General features: G+C 36.6%; 1 protein-coding gene across 1 annotated transcript in view; it reads left to right on the forward strand.

The window, feature by feature from the left end:
• TFAP2D (transcription factor AP-2 delta) overlaps positions 1-14,650 on the forward strand; it is a 56,960-nt gene that overhangs the window by 27,040 nt on the left and 15,270 nt on the right. The window contains exons 6-7 of the mRNA XM_029945053.1: positions 4,570-4,711; positions 9,587-9,700. Of these exons, the coding sequence (XP_029800913.1) occupies positions 4,570-4,711; positions 9,587-9,700 (256 nt within the window). The remainder of the gene's footprint in view (positions 1-4,569; positions 4,712-9,586; positions 9,701-14,650) is intronic.

Genomic DNA, 14,650 nt, shown 5'->3' on the forward strand with positions numbered 1-14,650 from the left:
CAGCCCCACATCCGGCTCTCTGCTGTCAGCATGGAGATGGCTTTGGATCTTCTGTCTCCCTCTCTCTGCCCCTCCCCTGCTTTCTCCTCTCTCAAAAGTAAATAAGCATTTAAAAACAAACAAACAAACAAACAAACAAAAACCCCAGGTACGGGAGCAATAAGTGTTGAAAAGTATAAGTAGACTTATTTTTTTAAATGGCTGCTGATGTAATGATATACTCTGTTTTTGTGGATTTCCTATACAGTGTATTCTTTCTAGCAATTCTCTTTTGCTCTAGTTTTTCATTATTTAGAAGGAGTACCTTACAAGATTGTTGTTATAATTAACCAAATGAAAGGTTTTTCATTTAACAAACATTTACCGAGTGCTTATTAAGAATCAGGATGCTAAGTGTAAGGTGTGGAACGGGGAACAAAATATCACTTTAAAAAACAAAGTGTTGGTGTTTATAAACAAAATTATCATTAAGCCAGGCCCTTATTCGTATCATAGATTATAGGATAGGTAACTGTAGAGTACATTCCTTTCAGAATAGTTTGGGGAACCTATAATGTATTTACTTTGTCCTTCAGCTCTAGAGTTTACTATAGCTTGATATTATAAGACAATTTATTTAATAGAATATCTTTTTTTAATTTAAAAAAATGTTAACGTTTATTTATTTTTGAGAGACAGAATGAGACAGAGCACGAGCAGGGGAGGGCAGAGAGAGAGGGACACACAGAATCTGAAACAGGCTCCAGGCTCTGAGCTGTCAGCACAGAACCCAACACGGGGCTTGAGCTCACTAGCTGTGAGATCAAGACCTGAGCCAAAGTCAGACGCTCAACTAACTGAGCCACCCAGGTGCCCCTATTTAATAAAGTATCTTATTCAGGTTTGAAAATAATTCTGTTTTGCTTTGTATTTTTTTTAATAATTTATTTTAAGTAATCTCTACACCACCCAGTGTGGGGCTCAAATTTAAATTCTTGAGATCAAGAGTTGTATGCTCCACTGAGCCAACAAGGTACCCCTCAAATTTGCTTTCTAATCTGTACTTCCTGGAATAATCCGAAAGATAGATTTGAATGTGCTAGTTTTCCATACATATAAATAAAATTGAAATCATAGATATGTGACTGGAATTTAACAAATATGAATTGTTGCTTTTATTTAATCACTTTGGGTATTATAATACTAAGTTAAACATATTATTTTTAAGGCAATATTGTTACATGACAGTTGATAAGAATTATCTAGTGATAACAATGTAGAAGCATCCTTTAGTGCAAATTAGTGTACTAGATGTTGATTTTTAATTGTCTAAAGTGCATTTCCCCAAAAAACAATAATATGAAAGGAAGGAAAAATCCTTACTGACTTAGAAAGCTTGATAACCAGGTGTATTTATTTCTATTAAAAAATATATTTAGAGCTTCTTTTTGTAAAAATAATGTGGAAGCCAAGGAACTCAGTAAGACAAGTGATCCTGAAAACATTTTCCCATGAACTTTCCACTTCTAGGCTGCATCAGTGATGGATATTGAAAAAAAAAATGTTGAAACTTTTCTTAATTGTTTCCCCTCATTGCACACTTTTTGCTTTTGAGTGTGAAAAGTGAGTGCCCTGAAATCAGGGAGCAAATTCTTTTTCATGCTCTTCTCATATTCTGAATTTGACCTCTGTTGGCATTTTGAGAGTTATTCAGTATGAGTCAGCCACTGCTGACGTTGTTATTGAAGAAACGAACACTTTTCAGTGGTTTCTACTTTTTTGGAAGGGAAGTAAGCACTACTCGGCTTATAGACCCTAAAGCCTTGTACTTAAAATATTCCTGACCAAGCAACAACCCTAATCCCCAAACCTCCACCCTACCTCTAAACTGTTCTTGAAATGACGATATAAAGCAGTCATGCATGCGGAGCTGGTGTCCTGCTTCAGTGGTTGTATAAAAACGGCCCGGGCGGGGTGGAGGGGGCACTGGTTTATCAAGAGACGCAATGCGTTGAAATTAACAAAATGGCTTAAACCTGCTTTGCAAACAAAGAACTAGGACTTCCCCCGTCAAACTTACGAGGATCTGAGGTGACACAGCAATATTTGCCGTATGGAAATAGAATAGTTCTCGGCCCTTCCTGGATCGCTCTTCTACCACAGATTACCTGCCTGCTGTTCACGTGGGCATTTCGTCCGACCACAGAGTCCAAGAAGCCCATTGATCTTTATCTTCACGGATCAGTCAGATCCCTGAGAGTCTTATTCACATGCGTTTTTGATCCTAAAATTCCTATTTTTCTCAAACTTGTTGACTCTAAAATAACCTGGAGTACAGGATTTAACTCTAGATTTGTTCCCCTTACTAATATGTATATTCTAATTCATGGATTCCTTTATTCATTCATTCTTGGGCCCTTGCACACAAAGCTTTTGTGGCGTGATGCACACATTTTAACTACTTATCAGAGTGTCTTCACTTGCCATTTCTTTTGATGTAGCATCGCTATACATCCAGTAACAATGTTACATTGCAAGCAAGGGAAGGCAGTAAACAGAACTAAGGGAAGGAGGGATCTGGCTGTCAGTGTAAATGTAAATAGCAGCTGTTCCATTCAAACTGTTTTTAAAACTACCACACGGTGAGAGCTTTGCATATAATGGGCCAGAATCAGGTTTTAGCATAAAATTGAAGAGACCCGCTGGCACCCTCCTGTTTGCACTGTTTCACTTCTCCCTCTACTGCACACGTAGTAGGGGACAAACCTATATTGTACATAATAGTGTCTGTGAGAATGTCATCTAAATAGCTCTTTCTGTGATATATTGCGCAATAGGCACATATGGGAGTACACGTAACCCAACACGCTGTACAAAGATGACACTGAATGGGTTATTGTGTTCGTGGTGAGATACTTCTAAGTCCTAAGATCACGTGAGTCTATCCTTTGTCACGTTCTGTTGCCACTGTGTCATCAGGCTTTCAGACTTTATACCTCAAATCTGAAGTGTCTTGAATTATCTCCCTCCTGTCATTTTCCTAGCAAAAGTGACCATCCTATATGGCATGACTATATCCTTAAAAAAGAAAAACAACTTGGTGCTGTCGTTCTGCCAAATATGCACATATTTTCTTTCCTAATCGGTTAGAGGGATAAGCCGCTGGTAGTCAGCCCTTTAAAAATACTGCTTGTATATTGCAGCTTTATCTAAAACTATGACCCTTCACTAACTAGCACTATCAAGACTAATCAATAAAGAGACCCTTTCCATTTAGTTATGTCATCTTCCTGTTTACGATGGAGGGAAAACAATGGTGTTTCCCTGTTGTGTAAATATAAAAATCTCAACTAACAGCCTGCCACTGCTGTGTGAGTGTGTGTGCAGGGGTGGAGGTCATGGTCGATAATTCACAAAACGTCGTCTAATCTTATTCCCTATGATTACGACCTTCTCCTTTGAACTTCTGTAGCCTGTTTTATCTGTAACACTCATTTGATACTTGCAGTACAATAGCTTGTGTTATATATAATAGCAGTTTAACATCAGTAAACATGAACAAATTATAGTGTTTGTATAGGTTACGATGTGATTTATAAAATACTGTTAAGGTGTTTTTGCTAGTATTACTGGGACAGTTGCCGTCCTCCTAGGAACAGGGATGACACTTTTATATACCTCATTACTCCTACATAGCACTGCACCTTAAACAAAGTATGTGCTCAGTATATGTGCAATGAAATCTAACTTTTTTTTTCTTTTTTCTTTTCTAGTTTTAATGCTCAGGTAAAATTTGGCTTGCAGTTTGAAATTACTATTGTGTTCAAGGTTGAAATACATTGCCAACCTTACTTTGCTGATAAACCGTTTTTACCTTATTTCTCAAAAATTAACTCAGGTTTAAGATTTTTGCCAAAGACCAAAAGTTGTTTATGATTTTATTATACTTAAAAAGGATTGCATTTTTAACAATGTACTTAAGAAGCACTGTGCACTGTGCTAAAAGATACTGAAGGCCGCCGGAGAGCCCCATGATGCTGGTCAAAGAATCACACAGTATTGTGTCCTTGGCAACATCATGGTAGGAAATTGATAAAAATCCATTGATCTCCGCTTTCCAAAGTGTTTCAGCTTCTCTGAAAAGTTGCGTGGACCCTTTGCCAATATTTTGATAGATCTCACGGGAAAGATATCTGAATATTTCGGACATACTAAGAATAGATGGGAGGATGAACCACAAGCCCCGGGAGCTTTTTCCGTAGGGCATTAACATGTAGGATCTGAGAAGCCAATCTGTTCTAATGGCCGGAGCCCCAGGGGAAGGCAGAACTCCTAAACTGCGGGTCTGGTTTCCTCCCTTAGTTTTTCACATGCCCTCGCCTGGTAAGTAGCTTCTGTTTCTCAGTTTCTCTTCTTCGTACCCCATCTCCACCCCACTCCCAAGAGTCCTTTCCTTAGGATTGTTTAGAATAAATAGGAACAGTGATCCATCAGGCCACAACCAGGAATGAGGCTTGAGGAAAATATAAAGTGTTACTCTTACTGAGTTTAGACATTTGTGAAAAATCGACTTCTATTTTCTGCCAACAGGGGAAGCTTTACACTTGGCTCGGGATTTTGGCTACACTTGTGAAACAGAGTTTCCAGCCAAAGCTGTAGGAGAACATCTTGCCAGACAACATATGGAACAGAAAGAACAGACAGCAAGAAAAAAGATGATCCTAGCCACCAAGTAAGCAGAACGGGAAGGCTCTGTGTGCCTTCTCTCCGTTTTTCCATTTTCTTTGAATGAGGGAAACAGTCCAGTAAGTACCAGTTCTTTACCACAGGGGGTCTCACACTTTGGTAGCTAGTTGTGTTATACAGGACACTCCCCACCCCCGGTCTTGCATCCATAGCAAAACTTACACACTGCCCTTGTTTACGGGTTATCATTGACATGGAAGTGTTTAGAAAACCTCTCCAGAATATGCAGGAATTCCTAGGAGAAAAATGTGTTTAGGAAATTTAGGAAATGTGGATTCCAGGCAAATATGTCATTAGCTGCTATGTAATTTGGTCTAAACCACTCATTGTGCCTTAAGACACAAGGGGCGGAGGGGAAGATCTCACAACAGTATGAATGTTTAGAAAATGTGACAAAAGTGGACCCAATGTGTGATGATCAGATTTTAGAACTAATAGTCCCAGATGAGTTAAATTATTTCTAAACTAGTCTCTGATTCAGGGAACCTTGTATTTTTTTAGTATCTATTTATTTTGAGAGAGAAAGTGCCTGTACTTGTGTGCATGCGGGGGAGGGGCAGAGCGAGAGCGAGAGCGAGAGCGCGCGAGCGCGAGCGAGAGAATCCCAAGCAGGCTCCCATTGTCAGTGCAAAGCCCAATGCAGGGCTTGATTTCAGGACTGTCAGATCATGTCCTGAGCCAAAATCAAGAGTCCAGTGCTCAACAGACTGAGCCACCCAGGTGCCCCTGGGCAAAACTTTTAAAGAGACAGTCTAAGGTAGACAGTGTTAAAGACGTTGCTTCTTAGAAACTTACGACAAATGACTTCCCAACACATTGCCTAAAATTTAAATGGGCTCAAAATGCATAAAACCAAAACTGAGTATTTCTTCTTCTACCAATTTCTAATGTCACACAGTATTTTTTTTTATAAGTTTAAGGGTGTAAATGGGATACCTGCCACCCAACAGGCTTGCCTAAGATACTTGAGTCCCTAATTAGGGATTTGTGCTGCTTGCGCTGGCACTGCTTGGGTTTAGGATGTATTTGTGTATTGCTCCTCTGAGAATAACTTAGATGATTCATCTCACCCCAAAGAAAAGGAAAACAAAAGGTGGTGGCAAAGGAGAAAAGGGTAAAAGAAGGAAAGGAAGGGGAAAGGAATAGCAGAGAAAGAAACATAAAGATCAAGAGTTAGAGAAAGAAAATTATAAGGCAGGTTTAAAATGACTTAAGATTTTGGGAAAATCTTGTTCTCTGCAAGCTCCTGAAACTTGGTAGAAAACCCTGGATCTGAATGATTTTGTATAGTGTTTCTTCTGGGAGATATTTACTTTTGTTTTGCTTCTACTCTTGCCTCCTTCCAAGGGTAGGCCCAAAGGGGTCTTCATGGGTAAGATTTCAATTTCTCCAGAAGAAACCGAAAGTACATGTAGTCAGTTTGAATCCTTAATATAATCTTGGGAAAAATATAAGCACGTGTTACCAATCAAGAAAAGAATGCAATGCTAGGAGTTAGATAGTGTCCTCAAGGTGTTCCCAATGTGTAATATCATTCGAGCTGAAAGGACTATACTGATTTTCCCGATATGTGTACCCATGTGACAGCTCTGAATGACACTGATCCTTCTGCCTATAACTGGACATTTGCAAACCATTAAATATCAAGCAAGAATTGAGTTCACTGATGCCAATTACTGTATTTTATGTACGTGTAAAGAGGCCATAAGAATCTAGAAACTAGGAGATAGACTGTTTAATTTTTTTGTCTTTTCGGTTGTTTATATCCATCCCAGCTTCCTATTAGACAATGTGAAATGAGAATTAAAGAATCAGAGACAATGCAGTCATAGCGAGCCGACACAGTACAAGTAGTCATCAATAGAAGTAGATAAATTAAGGGATGTTTAGGGATAACATGCCTTTCCTGCCTGCAATGGGTGGACAGATCTAACATGTGTTCTGAGCAGTTTCTAATTTTCCAAAAGTAACTCTTTGGACATTTTCAATTAAAATGCTCAATGTTGAAATGCCCACCTACATGGATATTCATTATATTCTAGTTACCTTACCTTTGTTCACAAGACAATGACAACTGCCTCAAAAATACATATGAAGTTCAAAACCTTCGGATGAGAGATCCAATAGCTGGTCTGCATTGTTGAATTGGTTTACATGTTTCTACTTTACCTCTATGAATAAACACACTCAGTTGTATTTAATTATGTTGCCAACTGTACATTATATGAAGTGCCCCTTGACTAAAGGTCTACCCTCCTAATTCTTCTTAATTCTTGTGTTTTGTTGATTAGTCAAATATTTTGGTGCAATTAGACAATTATACATAGGAGGGATAGAAACTGAATTGGACAGTTTTTGAATTCAAAAATATACTGGACAAAATATTTGATTCAGGGAAAAACACATTTAAACTTCACTGAACTTATAATTAAATATGCTTAACATTTGATCTGCATTAGGGTAAAGCAGAATTGTTAACAAGTTTTAATTGTTACCGTCACAATAGTCGTCAAGAGGAGAAACATAGAACTTGAAATTCAGACATCAGCTCAAAAATTTTGTCCTTAAGGACAATGACGTAAGTGATAAAGTTAGAATTTATGATTCACCAAAGATCGTCTTGTGTTACATAATTCATAATGTGACATTTTGTTTTGAGAAATATTTCTTATTGTAGCTTTATAAATAAAATTTTAAATAAGGATGAAACTAGTCATAAAAATAATAGCCCCGTAACTGTCATAATGAGATGATGATCATAATTGCCTAAGGGGAGTCTAGAAAATTGTCATCTGTTTTTAAGTCAAGAAGCTGTCCTCAGTCAGTGAGTTAAACAGCAGAATCAAATACCAGAGGTTGAGAATTCTGGAACTTCTCCAGATACAGCTTCCTATGTGGTGTAGCTGAATTGCTCAGCATGAGTTAAATTTTTCCACCCTTTGCCTCTTCATGTCTTCATCGACTTTCAGTTTATTGTAAATTGCTGTAACATTTCTGAGGTAAAGAAGTTGATTTACCAACTTCTAAATTAACATATTCACGTATCCAAATAATTCCCAAATCCTACCATAAGATTTAAAGCAATGTTTCAACCTTTATTTTAGTTTTTAAATATATTTTAATTTGACATAAAATTACTCATCTTTAAACAACTCCAGTATTTTTTTTGTAATAATGTATCATACTGATCATCTACCACATGGTAATTGCCAGTCCAAGAAATGATAGCACGAGTCTGTATTTCCTAAAAATAAAGCTAACACAAAGCACAACATATCATGATGCCCCACCAATTGGCATCATTTGATGACACTGACTGGCATCAAATACTTAGTCTAAATTACTATTCATCTATTAAAACGTAAGTAATATACTTGACAGTCAATCAACTAAGTCTAACTCAGAACAGAAAAAGGGAGCAGTTCAGATCAAGTATTCTCAATGAAAGTATATACATGCAGTTGTTAAATGCGTGCATTTAGATACTGTATCTCAGAGATTCCACTAAAACATTAGCTGGAGGATATGGATGATCTTGTTTGATTTAGAGCAGATAAGAGCTAGCTCTCTATTTGTTTGTTTTTCCTCTCCTTATGGCCCTCTTTACTTTCAGCTGTGTTCAAAATGAAAAAGACAAATTCTCTGAAATAACACAATATGAAAATAATGCTGGCAATAAACCTGTGGATTAATGTTCATTAAAAAAAATCACTAATGATCCTTAGAAGAAATTTTAGGCACCTAATAATAAAACGCCACTGGTTTTAACTTGGTGAAAAACTATTTATGCCACAAGACATTTTGTCACTTTTTGGTAGTTATTTGTTCATGACACAAATGCTTTGGAGAGGAATTATTGGCTGGGTCCATGGAGGGACATTCACTTGGGATAATTTGACTCATTTGTACTTGTCTTGGCAACATTGATAATTATAGTCAAGGCCAATGGTTTGATTTTATGACTACCGTGGAAACCCAGACGAAGAGAACGGACTCACTATCTCATTATCCCTTGAATATGGAGTAGCATCACTTTAGATGTTGTATTCTTTTGAGAAATTCCTTGGTCATCCTTCAATTTATTCTTTAGCTACTGTGTTAATCTAGTGTGTTGTTGTTGTTTAAAATAGAACTGTTTTCTTCATGTGTTTTGCTTCTTTAGAATTACAGCATTTCGAATATGGATCACAAAGGCTTTACTGTTATTCGACATACTCAGGAATGTGGTAATGAAAAACTGAAACCAGGGACCAGAAATCACAGTTGTTTAATGTTAAGAAAAGCAGCAGGAAAATGCTATTAAGAGTTCCTTATGCAAGAAATCATCTTACATGGGGGCATAGCAATCATTTTGGTGAGCCTGGTGGGCTGATTGTAGCAAATATATACTTTAAATATTAAAATATAAATTCAGTTCACAGGAGTCTGAATTATCAAGAAATGCTGGGAAAGAGTCTACTTGAATCATGGCTCTCTGAAAGAAGCCTATATAACTTCACTTAAACTGGTTTATAAAGGTGATATCCCCTTTATTTTGATTGTATAAAAAGCAATGATTAAGTGTGATCCTTTCGTGTAGATTTTTCCTTAATCTATGAATAGTCACCTTAAAAATGAACGCTGGTTTTGTCAGTGCTCATGGGCTGTGTCACATCAAGTTTTACAATCGTCCTATAGTGCTTGAGAGCAAAGTTGCTACTGTGAACCTCATCTGTGTGTTGTAGATGGAACTTTGGAGGTTGTTTATGGAAGTTTATCTAGTCCTCTTGTAAACGAGAAAACAAGTCTTTAATAAAATATCATGAGATGAAGTTAAAGCCCCAAGTTGAGTTCAATTTCATTGCTGAATCTTTTATTCCAGACAAATTTGTAAGGAATTCCAAGACCTCTTGAGCCAAGATAGATCACCACTGGGATCCTCCAGACCCACTCCAATCCTAGACCTTGACATCCAGAGACACTTAACACATTTCAGGTAAGACTGGTTTTCTTATTTCCTCAGACTCTTTTTAAATTGTTAAACCATCTTTATTAACCCAGGTATTTTTATATTCATATCACAGCTCCATTGAGAGATATCACTTATATATTCATATAGTGACTGACTGAATCTTTTGAAATTGCAAACATCTAAGATCAAATTGTAAAAATAACTAATGCATGAAGCATTATAGATCAGATAATCTAGCGTTTGTGCGATCTTCAGGAAATTGTGACTTTGAAAGTGAACACTATTATTTCAAATAATAGTACTTTTGAATGAGGATTCTGAAATCACTTAAGTAGTTCTTTATCTTGGTGAGACACATTGTTGAATGGACAGATAATGTGACACAAATTAGTGGGATAACATACACTAATTTTACAGGCATGTGTGAATTTCTGCCCAATTAGAAATTGCAAATGGTTCTTAAATTAGACCACACAAGTATATTTTAAAGCTTCTAGAATGTGTTACTGAAAGCATATCCAAATTTTATTTTCTGAGGTTCCTTGGAAAAGAATAGAATTTATTTCTGGATAATTTATCTAGTTGCATTATGGAAAGGAATATAATTACTCAGGTAATTTTCAGTTTTAAGACTCTAAAATTCTAATGCCTTACATGATATTTCTCATCAATGTAAAAAATACTTTATCCTCTTTTAATTATTATCACTTAATTTATAAAACAATGCTAAGCAAGGACTATTACACATTAAATTTTTAAATGTTTTAAGTACCTCTCACTGATTATAATACTGTCGAGGAAGATATGCCATTATATATAGTAATGTGATTTAAATGAGTGGGGATTTTATCTACAACATCAGAGGTTTTATATAGAATATTTTATTTTGCATAATGCCACAAGGCCCCTCAGGATGTAATAAATACATCTTTGAAAGCTAAACTTAGGGTTTACTTTCTAAAAATGCATCAGGGGCGCCTGGGAGGCTCAGTCAGTTGAGTGTCTGACTTTGGCTCAGGTCATGATCTCATGGTTTGTGGGTTCGAGCCCTGTGTCGGGCTCTGTGCTGACAGCTCAGAGCCTGGATCCTGCTTCTGAGTCTGTGTCTCTCTCTCTGCCCCTCCCACTCATGCTCTGTCTCTCTCTGTCTCAAAAATAAATAAAGCATTAAAAAAAATTAAAAAGAATGCATCAGATATACCAAACATATATCTCACAGGACTTTTTTCCTCCCACTCAGTTGAGTTAGTGAAAGTGAGTGTAATAAAACTGGTAGAAATGACAATGCCCAGAAGTAAAGAGAAAAAGGCTTTGGGGTAGAACGATCTTCAAATCCAGACCCTGATACCTGTGAGCTGGGATGTTTTTGGGGTAACATGCATTCTTTCAAAGCCTTGATTTCCCTAGCTTTAAATGGAATAAGACCACTACATTATATGGTGGTAGTGAGTTAAAGTGAGATAATGATTATTGATATGGGCTCCAGGTTGGTTCAGTTGGTAGAGCATGCAACTCTTGATTTTGAGGTCATGAGTTCAAGCCCCACACTGGGCATAGAGCTCATTTAAAAAATAATACAATAAAGTAAAATGAGATAATGAAAATAAAGTAAACATTTAGTAAATAATATACTGTTTTCCACTGATCCAGGCTTGAAAGTTATGGCTTACTCCTATGTCATATCCATATGGATATGTTTTCTTCATTTTTTAAGTTTATTTATTTATTTTGAGAGAGAGAGGAAAAGGGGCAGAGAGAGTGGGAGGTAGAGAGAATCCCAAGCAGGCTCCATACTGTCAGAGGGGATCCTGACACAGGGCTTGAACCCACAAACCCTAAGATCATGACCTGAGCTGAAATCAAGAGTCAGACACTTAGCCAACTGAGTCACTCAGGTACCCCAATATTTTTCATATTTTAATTTGTGCACACAGTAAAGATATTTATAACTTTTATAGAAATTCAATTCGGAGCTTAATAATTTTCAGACAAACTGAATTCTCAATTTAAGGAAGTTTTTTAAGTTATCAATATACTCTAAGGAAGAACATACTGTTAAAACTTGGAGAATTCAGGTTTCATATCATAGCTACCAGGTTATTTCCAGATACAGGTGCCACAGCCTTCATCAGACAGTGAGAGGTCCTTTTTCAGGTTCAAAACAAAATACAGCATCGATGTGTAAATCGAATATTAGTGAAACAAATTGGCAAACTATTAGTTTGCTCAGCATAGGCACCGTCTGCTAATTTGCTAATACTTTAGTTAGTTGCCAACTTAATGCCGTAGAAGTCCTCGGAGAAAACTCTCACTTCTAAACTTGAGCTGAATGTTTCCTACGTGGGCTGTATATGCTCTTATTTACTTTTCCTCATGCAGAATATGGTAACAGGCTAGTCTGCTGCTGCCCAGAGAAGAGCTAAATATATTGAAAATTACTCTTCCCATCCTCAACAAAAGAGGCATTATATTTCAAGTGCAAAACTCTCAAGATTATGTATGGCTGCGGATTCTCAATCACAACAATTCGAAACACACAACCATACCTGAAAATAATTTAACACCACATGGTATATCTATTTATAAAAGTATCATCTATAAAATTTTAGTATTATTGTTCATATATTGAGTATTTTGTTATCAGAAAGTTGTGATTTCCTATTTATTATTTATTGGGGGAGAGAGAGAGAGAATCACAAGCAGGATCTACACTACTAGGGCTTGATCTTGCTTAATGGTGAGGTCATGACCTTGGAAATCAAGAGTCAGACACGTACCCAGGTGAGCCACCCAGGTGCCCCTATGATCTCCTATTTATTATGGCTTTCTAATATTTGTTAGCTTTTTCATTTACTTTGCTTTAACTACATTCCAGAGTACTTACTTTGATGAGATCTTCTGATTTCATAATGGAAGGTAGATGGATGATAGAAATCACTTAACTAAAATTCTCTTTATAGCAAACTTCCTAGACTATATCTTTTTTATTGTGATAAAAACCACTTAATATAGGGGTGCCTGGGTGGCTCAGTCAGTTAAGCATCCGACTTTGGCTCAGGTCGTGATACCACGGTTCATAAGTTCAAGCTCCGCATGGGGCTCTATGCTAACAGCTCAGAGCCTGGAGCCTGCTTCAGATTCTGTGTGTGTCTCTCTCTCTCTGACCCTCTCCCACTCATGCTCTGTCTTTCTCTCTCAAAAATAAATAAACATCAAAAAATATTTTTAAAAGAGCACATAATGTAAATTTTACCATCTTAACTATTTCTAAATGTGTAGTTTAGCAGTGTTAAATATATGCACATTCTTGTGAAACAAATCTCCAGGACTTTTCCATTTTACAGACTTGAAACTCTATAACCATTAAGCAACTCCCCATTTCCCCCTCCCCCTAGCCCCTGGCAACTACATTTCTACTTTCTGTCTCTATGATCTTGACCATTCTAGGTGCCTCATATAAGTGAAATCATACAGTGTGTCTTTTTGTGACTAGCTTATTTCACTTAGTATAATGTTCTCGAGGTTCATCTGTGTTGTACCATGTGTTAAATGTCCTTCCTTTTGAGACTGAATAATACTCCCTTGTATGTATATGTCGCAGTTTGCTTATCTATTTATTCATTAATGGATACTTGGGTTGCTTCTACCTCTTGGCTATTGTGAATGGTACTGCTGTGAATATGGTATGCAAATATCCCTCTGAGATCTTGCTTTCAATTCTTTGGGACATAAGCCCAGTAATAGAATTACTATATGATATAGTAATTTTTAATTTTTTTAGTTTTTGAGAAACTGCCATAGACCTCTAATATATAAGAGAGATTTTATCATACAGGATTAAACAGAGTACAGGTAATGACCTAGGGTAATTAGGAAATGCTTTCATCTTTCTATTCACAGTACTTAGCACACAGAATGTGTCCAATAAATAAGTTAATTCTTTCTCACAGTGGCTGTACCATTTTACATTTCCCATCAACAGTGTACAAGGGTTCTAATTCCCCCACATCCATGCCAATACTTATTATTTACTGTTTGTTTTGTTTTTGATAGCGGCTATCCTAAAGGGTGTAAAGTGATGTCTCATTGTGGCTTTGATTTGCATTCCTCTAGTGATGAATGATGTGAAAGATCTTTGCATAAGCTTGTTGACCATTTCTGTGTCTTTTTTGGAGATACCTATTCAAGTTTTTTTGCCCATTTTTAATCTAGTTATTTGCTTTTTTGTTGTTGAGTTGTAGAAGCTCTTTATATATTCTGGATATTAGTTCCTTTTAGACATATGATTTGCAAATATTTTCTTTCATTCTGTGGGTTGCCTTTTTATTATGCTGATTATGTCCTTTGATAAACAGAAATGTTTGTGTTGTTCAACTTGCCTGTTTTTACTTTTGTTGCATATGCTTTTGCTGTCATATGCAGAAAATCCTTACCAAATCCAAAGTCTTGAAGCATCCACCTTATGTTTTCTTCTAAGAGTTTTATTGTTGTAGGTCTTATGTTTAGTTAGGTCTTCATCCATTTTGAGTTAATTCTTGTACATGGTATGAGGTAAGTGGCCATCTTCATTTTTTTGCATGTCTTAAACTATGTCCTTTTAAACGTGATAAAAGATGCGTGCCTGACATATCCAATTAAAACCCAAATGGAAGTCTCCCAATGTAGATCAAATCTAAATGTATGTATTTTCTTTACTCTGCATTTATTAAAAGAAACCTCAATAGAATAGCTTTATAGGACAGTAAAGGTCAGCTTTCTGCCTGACCTTGAAAAAGACTTCATGCTTTTTAAGTATAGCCCTTAAACCTAGTTTCACAGCATAATCTTGGAGCTCTTTAAAAATCTCAAGGACATGAGCTCATTTTAAAGATCTAATTTAATAGGTCAAGTCTAGCATTGGACTTGGGCATCTGGGTCGTTTGCAAAATCTAAAGTTGATTCTGATAGTTAGACATCTTTAAGAAACAGAGCCCT

The sequence above is a fragment of the Suricata suricatta genome, chromosome 7 (genome assembly GCF_006229205.1).
Source record: "Suricata suricatta isolate VVHF042 chromosome 7, meerkat_22Aug2017_6uvM2_HiC, whole genome shotgun sequence".
Classification (NCBI taxonomy): Eukaryota; Metazoa; Chordata; class Mammalia; order Carnivora; family Herpestidae; genus Suricata; species Suricata suricatta.